Source organism: Crinia signifera, chromosome 3 (genome assembly GCF_055691185.1).
Source record: "Crinia signifera chromosome 3, ASM5569118v1, whole genome shotgun sequence".
Classification (NCBI taxonomy): domain Eukaryota; kingdom Metazoa; phylum Chordata; class Amphibia; order Anura; family Myobatrachidae; genus Crinia; species Crinia signifera.
In genome coordinates, this window is record NC_139219.1 from 119025860 (window position 1) to 119046601 (window position 20742).

Consider the following 20742-nt stretch of genomic DNA (forward strand, 5'->3'; position numbering starts at 1 on the left):
TCAACTATGCAAAGGTACAGCAAGTGTGGGTTTGCGATGCAATGGGTTAGCCATCTGTTCTGGCGCATACACGCTGTTAGTGTAAAAATGAACAATAAAGTTAATACCAAATATCACTCTGATCAACCAATGACAGGACATGATTGCTTGAATTGTGCCATTGCTAAGATGGCGGCCTATGGCAGAGCAGCACCGTTTTCAGCTGCGGAGCTGAGGACACTGGTCTCCGTTATGGAGGCCGGGGCGGGCGGGCCCATTTATCACTAACCGCCAGAAGCGGAATGCCTATGCGGTGGCCCGCCGGCGCATATACGCCCGCACACAGGTGCGGCGGACCATCGCTCAGCTGGTGCGGCGGTGGTCAGACCTGAGGCGTCGGCAGCCGGATTTGCTCCAGCAAATCAGGGCCAGGATTGCTAGATGTGAGTGTTTATACATTAAATGGCCATTTGTACATGATTGCTTACATGACATTATTTAAGCCAATAAGGTCACCAGCCTGATCATGAGTTAAACATGGCATACACTATATGTGTGCTACTTCCTGTTTGACACCATGTAATGGTCATAAAATATGTTATTGGGGAGGATTAATGTTTGTGATGCTTGCAATGGGCCAAATGTCACAGCATACCTGCCATGTTACAGGCTGTGTTTTGTAAACGGCACTAAGGAGCTGTTTGCCTGTACAATTATCTCTACTTATAACCTTTGCATTTATAGCTTGATATGGCTTAATACAAATGACCCCTAATTGGCACTTTTTTGTTTTTTCACAAACACAGCACGGGAACGAGCAAGACAGGCCCGAGACGACTCAGAGGCTTCCCAGGCCCAGGAGGAGGCGGAGGAAGTAATGGCCGAGGAGGTTGCAATTGAAGAAGGGGTGGCGGAGCAAGTAGAGGAAGAGGAAAGGGAGGAAGTGGAGGAAGAGGAAAGGGAGGAAGTGGAGGAGGAGGTGCTGGCAGCAGAGGTGGTGGCATTGGAGGACGAGGTGGCAGAAGAGGCGGAGGTGGCAGATGAGGAGGAGGTGCCACATGAGGAGGCCACAGAAGAAGAGGAGGCCTGTGAGGTTGTGCAGGCACCCGAAATTGGTATGTATAGATAAAGAATCATTATTCCTTTTGTCATCTTCTATTTGCTATGTAGCACTGGTGATTCAATTGTTTTTTTCAATACTATAAAGTGATAAAACAAACTGGGTAGCAACAGACGCACTTAGGGGTTAGATAGGGTGGGCAAACCATCCCTTTCATCCAGGACACATATTAATGACACAGGTTGTGAGGATGTCTTTCAGGTCGATTTTAAGTGTCAATGAACCAGTGTAGTTAATCTGTATCCTGGAAGAAAGGGATGGCGTGCTCATGTAAGGGTTACATGTTCCTGCTGCAAGCGTACAATCTGTAGCCTCATATAGGTGAGTAGAGTTTACAGGTGATAAATTTGACCAAACTAGATTCAGTATGGCATAAATGGAGTATGGACAGGCGTGGCTTAGACTGGAGTAACAAGTGGTCAGTGCCCCTGGGACCTCCTCTAGCTAACCACCACCTGTGGTCTGCATGTATGTTTGGCACCATAATTGTGTGTTGATTTGGTCTTAGTAATGATTTTGTGCATGGGAGTGGGTTAGTGCTGCAGCTTCACCTAACTGGCATTATGACAATGATTTATGGAGCAGACCATCAGCAGGCAAGCCATGCTTGATTGCACAAATGTACTGAGCATTCCTGAGAGTGGACTAACTCCCCTGCCACACTCCATCATATAACAGACACTGAACTTTGTTTGCTAAATTGGGATTGGTGCAGCGCGTGACATGCTTCTCAGAGCTTAGTCATGGGTGGGTTTGGATTCAGAAGGAGCACTATGACCAGGGGCGGGCTGGGCCGGGGGGCAGGGTGCCATCTGCCCCCCAGGCCGCTCTGGCTGCTGTGCTGCGGGCCGCGCCGCCGCGGCCGCTTTGCTTTTTTTTTTTTTTCTCCTGCCGGCGGCCATGTTCCTGTGGTTTTTTATATGATGTAGCGGCCACAGGAACATGGCCGCCGGCCTCCACGGCTACGTGGAGGAGGGCTCCGGCCGGCAGCCTGTTCCTCTTGTCCCCGGCGGGCGGCAGTGGCAGCCGGCAGACGCTGGGTGCGGTGGGGACGTCATGACGTTGACGCCTCCCACCCACGCGTCTGCTCTGCACTCTAGACTGGACTGAAGGCTGGGGCCGCCCGTTGCTGAACTACTCGTGGCGTGGGGGACACTTAAGGAGGCCGCCGCCGCAGAGAGCCGGGAATTGAAATTTGACAGAGTGACACAGTAGTAAGTTAGTATAAAAAACTACATATCTGTTGAGCTGTGTCATGTATATTAATAATAATGCCATGACACCACAGGCTGCTCCACCTGTATAATAATTCGTGTCATGGCATTACTATTAATAATAGTAATGCCATGACACAAATTATTATACAGGGGGAGCAGCCTGTGGTGTCATGGCATTACTTTTATATTATACTGGGGGAGCAGCCTGTGGTGTCATTATTATTGTACAGGGGGAGCAGCCTGTGGTGTCATGGCATTATGCCATGACACCACAGGCTGCTCCCTCTGCATAATAATAATACCATGACACCACAGGCTGCTCCCCCTGTATAATATTAAAGTAATGCCATGACACCACAGGCTGCTCCCTCTGTATAATAATAATAATGCAATGACGCCACAGGCTGCTCCCCCTGTTTAATAATTTGTGTCATGGCATTACAATTGTTATATTATACAGCGGGAGCAGCCTGTGGTGTCTTTGCATTATTATTATACAGCGGGAGCAGCCTGTGGTGTCATTGCATTATTATTATACAGCGGGAGCAGCCTGTGGTGTCATTGCATTATTATTATACAGCGGGAGCAGCCTGTGGTGTCATTGCATTATTATTATACAGCGGGAGCAGCCTGTGGTGTCATTGCATTATGCCATGACACCACAGGCTGCTCCCTCTGTATAATAATAACGCCATGACACCACAGGCTGCTCCCCCTGTATAATATAAAAGTAATGCCATGACACCACAGGCTGCTCCCTCTGTATAATAATAATGCAATGACACCTCAGGCTGATCCCCCTGTATAATAATTTGTGTCATGGCATTACAATTGTTATATTATACAGCGGGAGCAGCCTGTGGTGTCTTTGCATTATTATTATACAGCGGGAGCAGCCTGTGGTGTCATGGCATTACTTTTATATTATACAGGGGGAGCAGCCTGTGGTGTCATGGCATTATGCCATGACACCACAGGCTGCTCCCTCTGTATAATAATAATAATGGCATGACACCACAGACTGCTCCCCCTGTATAATATAAAAGTAATGCCATGGCACCACAGGCTGCTCCCCCTGTATAATAATTTGTGTCATGGCATGATTACTATTGTTATATTACAGTATACAGTGGGAGCAGCCTGTGGTATCATTGCATTATTATTATACAGGGGGAGCAGCATGTGGTGTCATGGCATTACTTTTATATTATACAGCGGGAGGAACCTGTGGTGTCATAATTATTATTGTACAGGGGGAGCAGCCTGTGGGGTCATGGCATTATGCCATGACACCACAGGCTGCTCCCTCTGTATAATAATAATGGCATGACACCACAGGCTGCTCCCTCTGTATAATATAATAATAGTAATGCCATGACACAAATTATTATACAGGGGGAGCAGCCTGTGGTGTCATGGCATTACTTTTATATTATACAGGGGGAGCAGCCTGTGGTGTCATTGCATTACTTTTATATTATACAGGGGGAGCAACCTGTGGTGTCATAATTATTATTGTACAGGGGGAGCAGCCTGTGGTGTCATGGCATTATGCCATGACACCACAGGCTGCTCCCTCTGCATAATAATAATGCCATGACACCACAGGCTGCTCCCTCTGTATAATAATAACGCCATGACACCACAGGCTGATCCCCCTGTATAATATTAAAGTAATGCCATGACACCACAGGCTGCTCCCTCTGTATAATAATAATGCAATGACACCTCAGGCTGATCCCCCTGTATAATAATTTGTGTCATGGCATTACAATTGTTATATTATACAGCGGGAGCAGCCTGTGGTGTCTTTGCATTATTATTATACAGCGGGAGCAGCCTGTGGTGTCATGGCATTACTTTTATATTATACAGGGGGAGCAGCCTGTGGTGTCATGGCATTATGCCATGACACCACAGGCTGCTCCCTCTGTATAATAATAATAATGGCATGACACCACAGACTGCTCCCCCTGTATAATATAAAAGTAATGCCATGGCACCACAGGCTGCTCCCCCTGTATAATAATTTGTGTCATGGCATGATTACTATTGTTATATTACAGTATACAGTGGGAGCAGCCTGTGGTATCATTGCATTATTATTATACAGGGGGAGCAGCATGTGGTGTCATGGCATTACTTTTATATTATACAGCGGGAGGAACCTGTGGTGTCATAATTATTATTGTACAGGGGGAGCAGCCTGTGGGGTCATGGCATTATGCCATGACACCACAGGCTGCTCCCTCTGTATAATAATAATGGCATGACACCACAGGCTGCTCCCTCTGTATAATATAATAATAGTAATGCCATGACACAAATTATTATACAGGGGGAGCAGCCTGTGGCATCATGGCATTATTATTATACAGGGGGAGCAGCCTGTGGTGTCCTGTCTTTTACGCAGGGGTGCAGCCTGTGGTGTCCTGTCTTTTACGCAGGGGTGCAGCCTGTGGTGTCCTGTCTTTTACGCAGGGGTGCAGCCTGTGGTGTCTTGTTCTTTATTTATGCAGGAGAGCAGCCTGTGGTGTCCTGTTCTTTATATATGCAGGAGAGCATCCTGTGGTGTCCTATTATTTATTTATGCAGGAGAGCAGACTGTGGTGTCCTGTTCTTTTCATATGCAGGAGAGCAGCCTGTGGTGTCTTGTTCTTTTCATATGCAGGAGAGCAGCCTGTGGTGTCCTGTTCTTTATATATGCAGGAGAGCAGCCTGTGGTGTCCTGTTATTTATTTATGCAGGAGAGCAGCCTGTGGTGTCCTGTTATTTATTTATGCAGGAGAGCAGCCTGTGGTGTCCTGTTCTTTATATATGCAGGAGAGCAGCCTGTGGTGTCCTGTTATTTATTTATGCAGGAGAGCAGCCTGTGGTGTCCAGATCGTTATTTATGCAGGAGAACAGCCAGTGGTGTCCTCTTCTATTTTTTATACAGGTGAGCAGCCTGTGGCAGGGGCGGAGTGGGATGGTGGGACGCCAGGCAAATTTTCAGTGTGCCATGTCCCGCACCCCTCTCAGTGGCCATTCTCTTACAAAGCCGGGCTGATACATACAAAACCTCGGCTGCCACAATTGGAGCTTCTGCACTTGCGCAAAATCTCAGTTAACCTGGAGCCACATGACAATAATGTGCTAGGCCAGGGGGTAGTGTCAGTAGTCCCCCTGCATCATATATTAGGCTGGCTGCAGGAGACTGTCAGTGTCGCAGCTGCGGTCACTCTCGCTGCCATAGTTGAGCAGCTCCGTCTCCTTTAGCTACTCAGCTGCTCAAGGAGGCGGAGCTGACCAGCTATGACAGTAAGAGCAGCCGGAAGCATCTGCGGCCAGCTGAAAGCATGGCAGAGGGGGGTTGGGGGTGGGGTGGTGTGTGCCAGTGACTGACATCCCATATTACCGTGCAGTGAATTTGCACTGTTTGCACACCATCCGGCAGCACTGCTCGCCCACCACTGGCTGCTATCAACTTCACCCACTGATGATGATGAAGGAAGTTGGGGAGAAGAGGAGAGCGCAGCACAGAGAGCGCTAATGCTTCCCTATCAGCAGACATTTCAAATATGGTCCTGGCCTTCAGCCAATCAGAGCTAGCGGCCATGACCACATTTGAAATGTCTGCCAAGGGGGGAGCAGGAGCATGCTCTGTGATCTCCGCATCTGTCGGCTTCATCAGCAGCATCAGCTCACCACAGCAGCAGTAGAGATAAAGAGCATGTCACCCCTGTGTGGCATAACGGGCATATCTGTGTTTGGTATTTACGTGTAATGGGCATTACGGCGTATGGTATATATAATGGCCATTATGGCATGTTGTATGATATGCTAAAGGCATTACAGTGTGTGGCATAATGTGTATTTTGCATTATGACGTGTAATATGAAATGTGTGTGACGTGTAATAGGTATTCCAGTGTCAATGTTTGCCGTGTGCACGGTTCCTCTTTTCAGTTTGTCTGGCTCCTACACTTTCATCCTGGCTCCTAGATTTGAAAAAGATTATTCTAGCCCTGTAATATGGCCAGAGTTGAAAATGATTTGCCTTGTAACTAATTGCCTTTTTTTAAAAGTCAGATCGTCTCGCTTCCCTCACTATCGACAAGCTCAGACCCTATTATGTTTCCCCGCGAGTGTATCTTCATTATAGTGATGTGTTCTTTTTTTTTTTTTATAAACATTATTGTCTAACTGTTATTAGGAGCCATATTTTTATACTGGTGTGAAATTCAGTTATTTTCGGTGTTAATAAAATGATAGGTGATTACAGTTTAAGAAATATGGAGGGCACCAAACCAAAAACGAAAGGGAAAGGAGGTGCTCAGAAAGCTAGAGAGAAAAGAACCAGAGAGCTTGATTTTGCTGGAAAGGATCCAAAACAAATGAAACTATCTTTTAGAGGGGTATGTTAAAAGTTAACTATTTCACAATACAGTTTTAACTGGTTATGGACTAGTACCCACTGTCATTTTTTTTCCTGTTTTTGCTATATATATATATATATTTTTTTTTTTTGATATATATATATTTTATATATATATTTGATATATATACATCGACAGATAGAGTGGCACTCCAAAGACTTCGATAATAATCCGTTTAAATGTAGCAAAAACAAACAGCAACATTTCAATGCCGACTAGGGCATTTTCTTCAAGGCTAACAATAACAGTGAAAGATCCTACCTTATATGCAAGCAAAGGACTCCGCTTTGCCGCGAACGGGACCACGCACCCGAGCTGCGGCGCAGGTGGCGTCATTTGTTTTTGCTACATTAAAACGGATTATTATCGAAGTCTTTGGAGTGCCACTCTATCTGTCGCTGTATCTACTCCTCCGCTGGAGGCACCCAAGCATTCCTAGTAGTAGGAGGTTGTGCCGGACCCTGCTGTGTTATATATATATATATATATATATATATATATATATATATATAAAATTTCTAGACTAGACATATACTGCCCCAGTCTGACACTGGTGACTAGGAGTAATGGGTTCTATTCAGACCTATTTATATGCTCTCTGTTGGCATTAAAAATGCAAGTACAATGCATGTCAAAATATGCCAGTGGGTCTAATGCCTAAGTGTGAATAATTATTGGTTATTTTGCATATAAGTAAGTATTATTTATATAGCGCACTTTCTCCAACAGAACTCAAGGCGCTTTACAGACATTAAAAATAACAATGCACATACTGTAATAAAAAGGGTTATCAGTACAAGGAACAAGTAACAATGGCAGTGCAGATTTACATCACATGTACAGATATGACAGATACTAGACGCATTCTAATAAGGAACAAGGGCATGGGGAACATATTTACTGAGCTGTGCAGTCCCCAGGCAGCCATTCAGCGGCGCCACATGGTGATTGCACCAGCCAGAGAGGTAGACAAGTAAAACAGTACAGATATATTACACGTACAGATATATACTAGGGTGAGTATACAGCACACAATGTTTGCATGATAATGTTTTACTTTGTTAAGGTGCCCATACATTGTAAAATTGCCCTGTGCGATGAGATGCGTAGATCCCATTGCACAGCATAATAATTATGTGCTGCACATGCATTTTTAACTACATCGAATCTTGCAATTGAGTAAATAATGGATGGAATATTTGTACTATGTATGGGCACCCTTACTGTGCATGGCGTGAGCATGTGTTCCACTTTCAAATATATTTGTTCCCCTTTTGTTTATTTTGTTTCTGCATGATGAGTTGCTAAGGCAGCACTAACACCTAAAACAGTGATGCTTTTGGTTCACTATCTTAAAAAGGCTGCAGACCAGAGTTGTGAGGGGGAGGACCAATCACAAGCTTCAATGTTTGTAATTCCAGTTTATGTAAGAACATTCATGGGAAAATTCATTAGTGAAAGAATGTATGCATTATACAGCTCCAATGAGTCCAATGTGGTGGTCTGCAATGCTTTGGGTGGTAGTGCAGCTTTAAAGTTACGTAACTTAAAGATCTTTGGTTTCCATGACACAAAGTTTATTTCAGGCTGCTGATGTACCTCAAAAAAGTCATAACGAAGAGGCTATGGCTAGCCAAAGTGGTTGTTCAAACCTTCCAGAAGTGTTATATGAGAAGGAAGCAGATGTAGAAGCCAATGTCACAGATATGGAAGTTTTCCCTGGAAGCAGCTCTGAACTCAGTCCTTTCCAGGAGGAATATAGGAGCCTTACTGAGGCAGAAGTCATCACAGAAGAGAGCCCAGAGTTGGACGTGGTTGAAAAACCTACTAGCCTGACATCTGTGCTTTCTCCACCAAGCTCTATTGCAGAAGACAATGCTTTTGTTGACCAACAACCTTGCCAAGCAGCTTCCATGGATTGTGACATAGTTGAAAACTCTACTGGCCTGACATTTGTGCTTTCTCCATCAAGCTCTATTGCAGTAAAAATTGCTTTTGTTGACCAACACCCTTACCAACCAACTTCCATGGATTGTGACAACATTCCATTTAAGGAGGCAGATATTTATAACAGGAAAAAACAAAACGGAGACTATGTTAGGCGCTCTTGGCTCACATTTCAGGTTAAAAATCGTAAGATTGAATCATTTTTCTGCAGCATATGCATTGCTTTTTCAGATGCTACCTCACCATTTGTCAGTGGTTGTAAAAATTTCAGACACTGCCATCAAGCAGTAAATAAGCATGAATCCTCAAAAAGCCATTGTGATGCTGCTAATGCATACCTTATTGTGAAGAATACCAAAGGCATTGATACACTGATAAATAAAGATCATGTCATAAATCGAAATAAAGCAATATGTCAAAATATCGAAGTCATGAAGCGCATATTCGAGGTTGTAAAATTTCTAGGGAAGCAAGGCTTGCCATTTCGTGCCCATGGGACAAATGAATCCCTGTACAATCTTAATAACAGTGAGATTAACCATGGGAATTTTTTAGAAATTATTTTACTTCTATCCCATTATGATGTCCCGTTGAAAAATCATCTTGAAAAATGCATTCGAGAGAGTGAAAAAAGAAGAAAACGTTTGCAAGAAAGAGGAAAAGCTGGAAAACAAGCTGTTGGCCGAGGAAGTCTAGTGACTTTTTTATCATACAAGACCGTAAAGAAAGTGATTATGGCAATTGTTCATTGGATTAAGAGTTTCATCGTTTCTGAAATTGGTGAAAAGAGATTTAGCATCCAGGTTGATTCCACACAAGATGCAGGAATTGTAGACCAAGCAACAGTTGTCCTGAGGTATGTGAAAAAAGAAGAGATCCAAGAACGACTAATCTCTGTTCTCCCAGTTACAGATGCATCAGGTCAAGGATTCAATAAGCTACTGATGGCTAATTTTAAATTGCTTGGACTTGACTACCATAAAATTGCTGGTGAATCATTTGATGGTGCAGCAAATATGAGGAGTTCCTATGTGGGTTTACGAGCACAGATTGCTAAAGAAGTGCCAGATTCCATCTACATCTGGTGTTATAGTCACATCCTTAATCTGTGCATCTCTGATTGCTGTGACGTACTAGAAGCAAAAAACTTCTTTGGTCTCTTAAATCGCATGGCATCTTTCATCGGAGATTCCCACAAACGAATGAACATATGGGCAGAACAACTTCATAATAGACAGGGGCAAGAGAAGTTTTTACGATTGCAGAAAATTGGTGAGACACGATGGTGGGCAAAGAAGAAGGCCCTTAAATGGCTATTTGGAGAGAAGCAAACTATATTTGGATGCAATTGAGGTTTTATTTTCAATCTCACAATTGGCCAATTGTGATTCAAGGGCCACTTCTGAGGCTACAACATTATATGAAAAGCTGTGTGAGTTCAAGACCATTTTAACAGCAAATGTCTTTATTGCTATTTTTGATGTGATTGGTCCAGTTTCAAAATATTTGCAAACTAGCGGCCTTGACTTCATGGTTGCATGGAAAATGGTTGAAACCGCCATAGACCAGCTTAAGAAAATTGAGTTTGATCAAATCAAAGACAAGGCTACACATTTTGCTTTAAAAATGAATGATCTGATCAGCACCAATGAAAATCTTTCTTTCATACAGATTGAAACTGAGCTTCCACTGAAAAGAGTTGCTAAAAAGAAGCAAATGGCAGGTGAGCGCTCAGTTGATGAACGTCCAACTGAGGAAATTAAATGCTTTCGTGTAGAAGTCTACAGACCAATTTTAGATCAAATTTTAGCAAGTCTCAAAGAAAGATTTTCTGAAAATAAGCAGTTGGTGATTGACACACAGTATTTGGATCCTCGATTTTTTGAACATATTCGAAATGATTCACGACTACTTGAAGAGGGGTCTCTTAAAAGAATTTCAGAATTGGCAAAAGTCAACGAAGAGACTCTTATTAGTGAACTGACTAGTTTTGCAAACCTTTTTCCAAAGCTGACAGGGCACTTGGATGAACCAGACAGACAAGATACTCTACCAGAAGGAGAATGTTGGGATGGAGATGGAGATGAAGATGAAGATGAAGCTGTATTTGTTGGAATAGAGGATGAGAGAACAAAATGCAAGTCTTGTAAAAACTGCTTCCTCTGCTGTCATAAATTACTTCTGAAGCACAATCTTTATTCAGCTGCTTATGAAAATCTGTCTGTGGTATACGAGTATCTATTGACTCTATCGTTCACACAAGTGGAATGCGAAAGAGCTTTCAGTAAACTGAAACTCATAAAGACAAGACTGCGTGTTGCTATGGGACAAGACCTGCTTGAAGCACTTATGATAATGTCTGTCGAACGGGATCTTTTAGAACTTGTTCAATTTGAAAAAGTGCTAGAAATTGTCCGCGAAAGTTCACCACTGATGAGATCATTGTTAACTGTGTGAATGAGCTTCAGGGGTTTGAGATATTTTGTTTTCAAACAGTTTATGCTTCATTATTTTATGTTATGCAAAGTACAAAAAAAGTTAATAGTTTTGCACCTCTACATAATGTTCAGCATTATGTGAATTTTTGTTAAAAGAAATATCTTTACACATTTTTTTGCATTATTTATGTTTTATTATTTTGATATTAAAAAGTTATAATAAAGTATTTATAATATAATCAACTTCAGACCTAATCTCTTTTTAATTAATACATTTTTTTTAATCAAAAACCTGCATTTAACAATGCGCTACTTATGGGCCACTTATGCGCTACTTATGGGCCAGTGCTCTTGACTTGCCCCCCAGGCTAAAAGTTGCCAGCCAGCCCCTGACTATGACTGTGAGGTGTTCTACAGAGTAAAGGGTAGAGGGGAAAAAAACAGCCTTTCCATGTAGTATGTATGCATGTATGTAAAGATGTATGTGTCATATATATAGTTATATATGTGTCTATATACATATATATGTGTATATATATATATATATATATATATATATATATATATATATATATATATATATACACACCTGTCACGGTGCCTGTTTAACATTTAGGTATGACTATGTTAAATGTATGCATGAATATCATTAGTAATTTTACCATTTTTATTTTGTCCACAGATGAGCCAGCCCAAGCACAAGAGGGTCTCCGTGGGGCCCTCTTACGTATACGAGGCCACATGCGCCAGGTCCTGGCGAAATTGGACCAGCTAGTGGATGGCGCTCTTTAATTTATATATTTTTTTTTGGTTTAAACTCACTTTTCTATGTTTAATAAATTGTTTATTACAGTTCGAAGTTGTATGTGTGATTTTTTAAAATTGAAAAGTATATGTGTAACTTCTTTATAATCTTTTAAATAAGCAAAATGTAAATACTGTATATAGATATATGTTAGGATCACATGCTGTAAGGGTTAACCGTGCTTACGCTGCAAGACCGTGCAAGATTCTGTACGTGTCCACCGCACACGCATGGTTTGTATGTCGTCCGTACACACGCCCTGTTCTTAAAGAGTGAGTCCGTCCGAATGCAGAGGACCGGTGGGCGTTTCTACGGACGATGTCCGCACGCCACCGCACAGCGTGGCGTGCGGACCGCTCCGTAGGAAATCGGGAAAGTACGCACTGATCAGAATAATGCCCTATATCCCCTGCTCTCTCTCACACTGTCTCCCTACTGAACCCTGCCCCCCCCCCAGCATTATACACACACACACAAAAGCCAAATACTGTACTACAGTATATGCACCCGCACCCCCTGACACACTTCCCAGGTCACAGCACAGACACACAGGTGTACTCATTACTCACTGACACACTTCCGCAGAGTGCGCACAATGCCTGCTACCCTCTCCAGCCGCGACCTCCAAGCTACAACTCCCCTCACAGCCGCAAAGTCGCCTACTACCTCCGCAGTGCCGCTACCCTGACACCCACCACTGCACTCAACTCTCCGCCGCTGCCTGCTACCTCAGCACCTGCAAGGACTACCGGTACTTTATTGACAAAACACAGCATTGACCAAAAATATTGTACATTACAGTACTTAATTTTTGTTAAAACATACAGTACAGTACAATACAGTGCAGGAGAAGTGTTATTTACAGTATGCATGTACTGTACATTACATTACATTTCATTCAATGACGTCAGGCAAGACCCTGTACAGATGGTTTGCAGTTTGTCTGGGGACTTAACGTAGAATACTGTATAATAATAAAAAAGTACAGTAATTCAATCAGTCCTAACACAGTATTTTAGGTAAAGTACAGTATTTTACAGTAGGTGACAAGAAAGCTTTTTCCAAGGCAGTGGGTCTCTCTTTTTCTCTGTCCCAAACACGCTTGATTTTGCTCATGGTAGAGTGGTATGGGGAGAGAAGAAAAAAGAATAGCGTTAGTACTGAATGGTCACAAGGATTTCAGGGGGGGAGAAAGACACATGTTGGCAGGGAAAGAGGATGGGAGAGAGGGAGAGAGATAATGTACAGTAAGATCATGGGTGACATTTATTAGAGATAGATGGTGGGTTTTTGGCGATTTTTATCGCAAAAACTGCCATTTTTTCATTTTTTTCACAAATCAATTTGTTAATGGGTGGCGATTTGCGGCATAAATCGCACTTTTTGCAGCGAAATCGCACTTTCTAAAAGTGCGATATTTTTTAACTCCGGAATTCGCATCCAGATGTTTTCCCCTTTGAAAAAGATACAATTCGCATTTTTAATGAGATGCGAATTTGGAAATCGCCAAAAAAAAATGGTCTAAAGTTCCCAAAAAAAATAGACCTGATCCTGACTGGTGGTTTGGTCAGAAACATGGCGATTTTGTCATAACCATGCACAGATCATTGTGATCTGTGTATGTTTCTTTGTTAAAATATGTGTAAAAGTAAAAAAAAAAATTGGCGTGAATTCCCCCCTGCTGTACATAACCAGCCCTGGGCACATTGAGCCGGACCTGGTTCCAAAAATACGGGGGACAAAAAGCGTAGGGGTCCCCCATATTTCTGAAACCAGCCCCGGACTCTTGGACCGGTCCTGGTTCCAAAAATACGGGGGACAAAAAATCTGAAACCAGCACTGGGCTCCAACAGCCCGCAGTGTCATGCCACAGCCGGGGGACACTTTTTACACAAGGTCCCCCGGCCGCACCGTGGCTGGTCAGCCTTGGACGGGGTACCTGGTGGAGTGGGGACCCCCCCAATAAAGGGGTCCCCCCCAGGCTTCACCCGTCCAGGGCTAAAGCCCGGGGCTGTCACCGGTGTCCCTGGCCATTGGACGCCGGCCTGATAGGGTTAAATTCTCATTCCTAACATTGCTTAATACAGGAGAACTGCAAGTGCCAGCAGACCTCCCCGTAGGCTGTTTGGGGAACCACAGCACGATGCGGAGACAGCGGGGACCGGCGACAGCTTCAACATTACCTGGATTACGTCGGACAGGGAGAAGACTTCTTCAGCGCAGGACCAGGTGAGTAGGATTTCCTTCCACAGCTCCAACATGGATTTCTTCGGACCCGGACACCGCCATGGACCTGGAGGATGACGCAGACAGCCGACATGGACCTGGAGGACGACGCAGACAGCCGACATGGACCTGGAGGACGACACAGGACATCAGGACCAGGGCTACCTACGGGATCAAGAAAGGTAAGTATCAGTATGTGTGTAATGTATGTATTAAACTTTTATTTTCATTGTGTCAGTGTGTTTATTGTACTATTTTTTTAACTGTGGAACTACAAGTGCCAGCAGGCCCTTTAATGCCCAGCAGGCTGGGACTTGTGGTTCTCCAAGTCCCAGCTTGCTGGCACTTGTAGTGCCACAGTAAAAAACAATAGTTTAATCTTTTTTTTTACACCATAATCAGCCCGATGCCCACCGCCCAGGGGCATCGGGGACAGTACCAGGCTTCAGCCTGGTCAGGTAAGTCCTGGAGGGGGGGGACCCCTTCATTGGGGGGGTCCCCACTCCCCCAGGGCCCCTGGCCAGGCTGACTGGTCGGTAGGGATGAATGCTTTTGCCGGGGGGACTTGTATAAAAAGTCTCCCCCCAGCTGTGGCATTACCCTGCTGGCTGGTTTTGCCTGGGGATGGTTCTTAAAATACGGGGGACCCCTAGTCATTTTGTCCCCCGTATTTTGGGAACCAGCCCCAGAGCAGGAGCCTGGGGCTGGTTGTTAAAAATCGGGGAACCCCTATTTGTCGGGTTCCCTGATTTTTAATTACCGGCTCCAGGCTCTGTCAGCCTGGTGCTGGTTACGGCTGTGCGGGGGACCCCACGCCGTTTTTTTTTTTTAATATTTATTTATTTTTCTATTTTTTTTTACACTCTGCAGCCTGCACGGATCTGACTGATCCGTGCAGACTGCTAGAAAAATTCGTATTAGCGGCTGTATATATGGCCAGCTAATACGAATTGTTACTCCATCGGAGGGTTACAAAGCAGTCGTATCTGACTGCTTTGTAATTTCCCCTCCGGAACATGACTTTGCATACGACTAAAACAGTCGTATGCAGCCGTAGGGGAAATACCAATACGAAAAACTAGGTTTTTCATATTGGTAAATTTCCCCCTAAATGCTTATGACTTGCAGTATACAGTATTGTAAAATTAAGGTTGATGTACTGTACAGTACAGTATTTTACATTACCTTGTGCGACCATATCTCCATCCCATTTTTCTTCGCATCCGTTTCACACTGGAAAGTGAAACGTCCATATCATAGTCCGAATGAAGAATGTTTTTTTTATTTTTCCAGCAGTACGCTCATCATCACCACAAGTTAATTCTTCTACAATCTTTTGGACTTTCCTATAGTATAACACAGACAAAAATGATTGTACAGCATACAGCAGGCATGTCCAAACTCTGGACCTCCAGCTGTTGTGAAACTACACATCCAGGCATGCCTTGCCATACAGTAATTGTACTGTATCTTTCTCTAATAGCAAATCGATGGCACAGCATGATGGCAATTGTAGTTTCACAACGGCTGGAGGGCCACAGCTTGAAGCCGCCTGGTGCAGTACAGTATACAGTAGTATTGTACAGTACAGTAATTATAGAATCTGCTAATATAGAGTACTGTACTTACAATGTGCAGTGAGAAGGAGTTCTGTATCTGGGGCGCATCCTCATAGAAGCATGATTGCGCACAGTCTGTAAATGAACTTCAGTACCACTTTCTTTCAGCCAATCCTGGATCTCTCGTGTTGTCTTGTTATCTTGCTTCATCTTGGCGATGATCTGGCTAATTTCTTTGGTGATTTTTGGCGGCATGTTTAATCTCAGGAACTGTGGAGACAAGATACAGTAATGTACCGTAAATACTGACCAGTAATGTAAATTTTGGTACTTCGGCAACAAGTCGACTGGCTGGCAGCCGGGCAGGCAGGAGTGAGGTTGGGGCCGGACGTGCAGCCGGTAGGGTTGCCTTCCCTTAATTAGTGGTATGCGATGCGATGGGCGACGTGATAATAGACAAGTACCAAATACAGTACTGTAGAGTATAGGGGAAAAAAATCCCTTTAATCCTGGAGACATACAGTACTGTACTGTACAGTATTAATTACACAGGTTCTGTGGCTGGCTCACTTCAAGACTCAATTTCAAAGTTTTTTTTTTAAAACAGACTTCATTCCAACTGTATTTTTTTTTAATCAGCCACAAAAACCTGTGTACTGTAATTAATACAGTACAGTACTGTATGTCTCCAGGATTAAAGGGATGAGGTGGCAACCCTAGCGGCCGGTTATGTGTGGCTTCTCCCTGCTCATAACAACACAGAGCAGGGGGAAGGAGCAGGGGCGGGAGAAGGGGAGGCGCAGAGGCGGTCCGCAAGTTGAAAGCCCGCGCTGCGTACACACACACACACACAGCGATGATGGATGAAAAATTATCCATCATCGCTGGCATGCTGGTCAAATCAGCAGACGGGAGACTTTGCTAGTGTTGTGTCTCCCATTGGTGGCCTACACTATACACACTTGGAGATTTACTGTAAATCTGAAAATTGGCAAAAAGTAGCATGATTAAAAAAAAATGGGGTACTTGTGTATTATCAAGGCGCCCCCGATTTCCATCGCAGGGCATTGTACAACCAAAAATTGCATCGCATCGCATGTGATATGAAGCGATAGGACCGATTTTTAATTGTACAGGCAACCAGATGAGTACCCTGATGGGTAATGTCTATTTTAAATGCACCACCATTGTTAACGAGACCAAATTATCAACGCCAACCCGAAGCGTGGCGAGCGCAGCCAGCCCGCGAGGGGCGGCGGTACGCATCTTCTGACCTTTTTATACCCCCACTACACACGTCGGCGTGGAGTTGATTTTACAGTACAGTATATAGAGCGTAGCGAGCCACTGAACCCGAAGCGTGCCGAGTGCAGCAAGACCCGTGAGGGGACGCGTAATACTTGTGAAGTAATGCGCGTCCCCTTGCGGGGCTCGCTGCGCACGCCACGCTATATACAGTAAGATCAACTTCACTCCGGCGTGGATAGTGTGGGTATGAAAAGGTCAGAGGACGCGTACTGCCGCCCCTCGTACTTACAATACGAACACCCACAGCTAGGGGATTTTGGACACAGCACACAGATTTTGTACACAAATACAGTACAGTATACTGTATAACTGAGTCTGCGAAATAGTCTATTAATATGCGCAAAACTCCGCCCCCCCCCCACCTGCGAAAAAATACGTTATTTACAGTATTACACCAACAGTATTACGGACTAATCCGGTATTTACAGTAGCACAGATTATACAACATTACCCATAGTAGCAGCCTGCAGTAGCCCACCCTAATAGCATATTGTCATCGCTAGTCGGGGATCTGCGGCCCATACACACCAGGCAATTTTAACACATTGTACAATATTCTAAATGGCGCTTTCTCTACTGCACTGTACTGTATGTGGCATCCGTGTTGATCCCTAAAATGGCGGAAAATCACGATACCACGTGATCCTATTGCTGTGACTACTTCAATTACAAGTACAGTATGCGAAAAAAAAAAAGATGCGAAAGGATCCGTTATTTACGGTATTACAACAATATTACGGACAATACCCCAATCCAGTATTTATTACACATTATACGGACAATACCCATAGCGGCAGCCTGCAGTAGCCTAATAAAGTATTCTCATCGCTAGTCGGGGAACTCTGGACCATACACACCAGGCAATTTTCAGATGAAATGCGTCTAGTGTGTATGATCCTCAAGAGAATCATGCACTGTTCATTATGGTACTTATGGTACCTGAAGCAGAAGTGCAGTAAGGGGGAGGGAAAACCGATTCTGTGTAGTTGATCCTGCCCTAGCAAATTTACCACGGAAGGTTGTAAACACACTGTACAATATTCTAAATGGCGCTTTCTCTACTGCACTGTGCAGCCATGTCGATTCCCAACATGGCTGAAAATCACGATATCACATGTGCTCCTATTACTGACTGAGCCTGCGAAACAGTCCGTTAACATGAGAAAAACACCGGTCCCCTCGTTTGAGGAAAAAATACGTTATTTACAGTATTACACCAACAGTATTACGGAGTGATCTAGTATTTAGCAGCCTACAGTAGCCCACCCTAATAGAGTATTGTCATCGCTTGTCAGGGATCTGCGGCCCATACACACCAGGCAATTTTAACACATTGTACAATATTCTAAATGGCGCTATCTCTACTGCACTGAACGTGGAAGCCATCAAAAATCACGATATCACTACTCGATACTGTATACAGTAAGTCTGCGAAATGAGTCTGCGAAACAGACTCGGTACTTGTGTATTTTGGCGGCGCCCCCGATGTGCATCGCACGATGAACGTATCGCATGCCATGTACCAGATGGCATGCGATGCGATGCGATTTTTAACCCCTATGCGATGAAAAATCGCATAAGCACCCTAAAGGGTGCTTTTCAGCACCCTAATGGGTGCTAACAATGTTAAATGCACCCCCACGCCACCCTGCGCTCGCCACACTGTTCTATTCTCAACTCCACGCCGACGTGGATAGTGGGGGTATGAAAAGGTCGTAGGACGCGTACCGCCACCCCTCGCGGGCTCGCTGCGCTCGCCACGCTTCGGGTTCACGTTTATAGTGGGGGGTGGCGTGGGGGTGCATTTAACATTGTTAGCACCCATTAGGGTGCTTAACATTGTATAAGCACCCATTAGGGTGCTTATACAATGTTTAATCGCATCGCATGGCATTGTATGCCATGTACAATGGCATACAATTTGAAAATTGTATGCCATCGCACAGTATCGCACAAAATCGCATCGCATACCATCGCATGCGCTATGGTATGCAATGCGATGGGCGCCGCCAAAATACACAAGTACCACAGACTCTAGTATTTACGGACAATACCCATAGCGGCAGCCTGCAGTATCGGAATACAGTATACACAGCAGGCGATTGTATACAGTATTCTGCAGCGGGTGCATTTGAACAGTAAGGAAAGAAGGGAAACAGGTTCATTCAGGGACAAGGTGGGAACCGAGCGCTTCCGCGCAGGGACCATTTTGTCCTCGTAGGAGCCTGGCTGCTTACTGTACTGTATACTGTAATGCAGCAATCAGTCAAAATGTACAAATGACTGTACTATACTTACTGCTCCAGCGAGAAGATACTGTACTGTTCTTGCGGAAGGCAGTATGATGGTAAAGCTTGGTAGAAATAGGAACGCAGCAACAACTTGACTTTGGATTCAGCAGAATGAATAGTCCAGGTGTACAGGTACAATCTTGTGCTTGTATACAGGCAAGAGATGAAGAGACGACCCGTAGCAATACTACACGGTTTAGATGCAGAAAAACAAACTGGATAGTTTGACAATTTTAGTGTCTGTAGCTGAATTTATGCTGGCAGAGACAAAGGAAAACCTTCACGAAGCTGATAGGTGCATTTGAATTATGTACAATTAGCAGTGAAACAAAAAGGCAGACTAAAATTAACATACTGTATTTTGTATGACTGCAATCAACATCTTATTGTCTGAGGTGTCGGTCTGTGTCTGAGTTCGGAGAAATCTATTGTTGCGGAAGAAAACCGTTCTCTGTAGCGCAGTATGTATGGGTATTAACTATGGTGTACATGGCGGCCTGCCATTGTGAATTTTTGTTTGTGGAAAAGTCCGAAAGAATTTGATACTGTAAGCACCAAATACTGTAACTACATATATATTGTAACCAACTGAGGATCGAACTACTTATACTGACATAGTGAAGCTGTGCCTCTACCCGCTAGGCCACTGTTGCCTGTGATTATAGCAAAAGCAGATGGTTAGCATGGCTTCTGCACCAATTACATACATGACCATACATCACTGCGGCTGCGAATAAATACAAAAACTCTGTCCGTAAAGTAAGGACAAAATCCGTAGTGTAAAGTATGATACTGTAGGTCCTCAAATAATGTTTTAAGTAGTCATCCAGCAATTGGCTTCTGTACCAATTACATACATGACCATACGTCACTGCGGCTGCGAATAAAATACAAAAATACAAAAACTCTGTTCGTAAAGTAAGGACAAAATCCGTAGCGTAAAGTCTTAACGTGGAGCATTTAACCCAGTGGTTAAACTATGTATTACATGGCGTGGTACTTAACGCAGGACATAACGCAATCTGCAACTCGCGAGTCAGAGCCCTCAAAAGCGCGTTGTAAACCACGATGTACCTGGCCATATCTGTATGTATTATATAGCTTTCCTGGACTTGCAACTTTGTGGGACTGCTATGCTATTACTTCTGCCTGTTCTTGTGTTTCCCGCAAATGCAGGTCTGGTGCTAGGGTGTCCGGCGCCCTCCTGCGTACTCTATATTTGCACCCTCCATCACATATTCAATAAAGGGACAGTACACATAAATAAAGGGTGTTTAGAGGGGGAGCAGATGTGGGGAGAGGGGGACAGTTGCTGGGCAGAGAGCAATAGGGTGAAAAGATGATGGGCAGGAAAAGGGGATATAGAAGATGGGCAGAGAGAGGGGGACAGATGCTGGGCAAACAGAGGAGGAGATATGATGGGCAGGGAGAGGGG

General features: G+C 44.1%; 1 protein-coding gene across 1 annotated transcript; it reads left to right on the forward strand.

Moving 5' to 3' along the window:
* The first annotated feature begins 358 nt into the window (after positions 1–358).
* On the forward strand, positions 359–11910 carry LOC146062905 (uncharacterized). The gene is made up of 2 exons (XM_083174912.1): positions 359–1094; positions 11801–11910. The coding sequence occupies exons 1-2, from the start codon at positions 857–859 to the stop codon at positions 11908–11910; spliced, it is 348 nt and encodes a 115-aa protein (XP_083031038.1). The 5' UTR covers positions 359–856.
* Positions 11911–20742: the final 8832 nt, after the last annotated feature.

Excerpts from the sequence above, each read along its gene's own strand:
- LOC146062905 (XM_083174912.1), top strand. The coding sequence starts at position 857 with ATGGCCGAGGAGGTTGCAATTGAAGAAGGGGTGGCGGAGCAAGTAGAG. Across the intron at positions 1,095-11,800 it reads TGTGCAGGCACCCGAAATTG|ATGAGCCAGCCCAAGCACAA; the intron begins GTATGTATAGAT and ends TTTTGTCCACAG.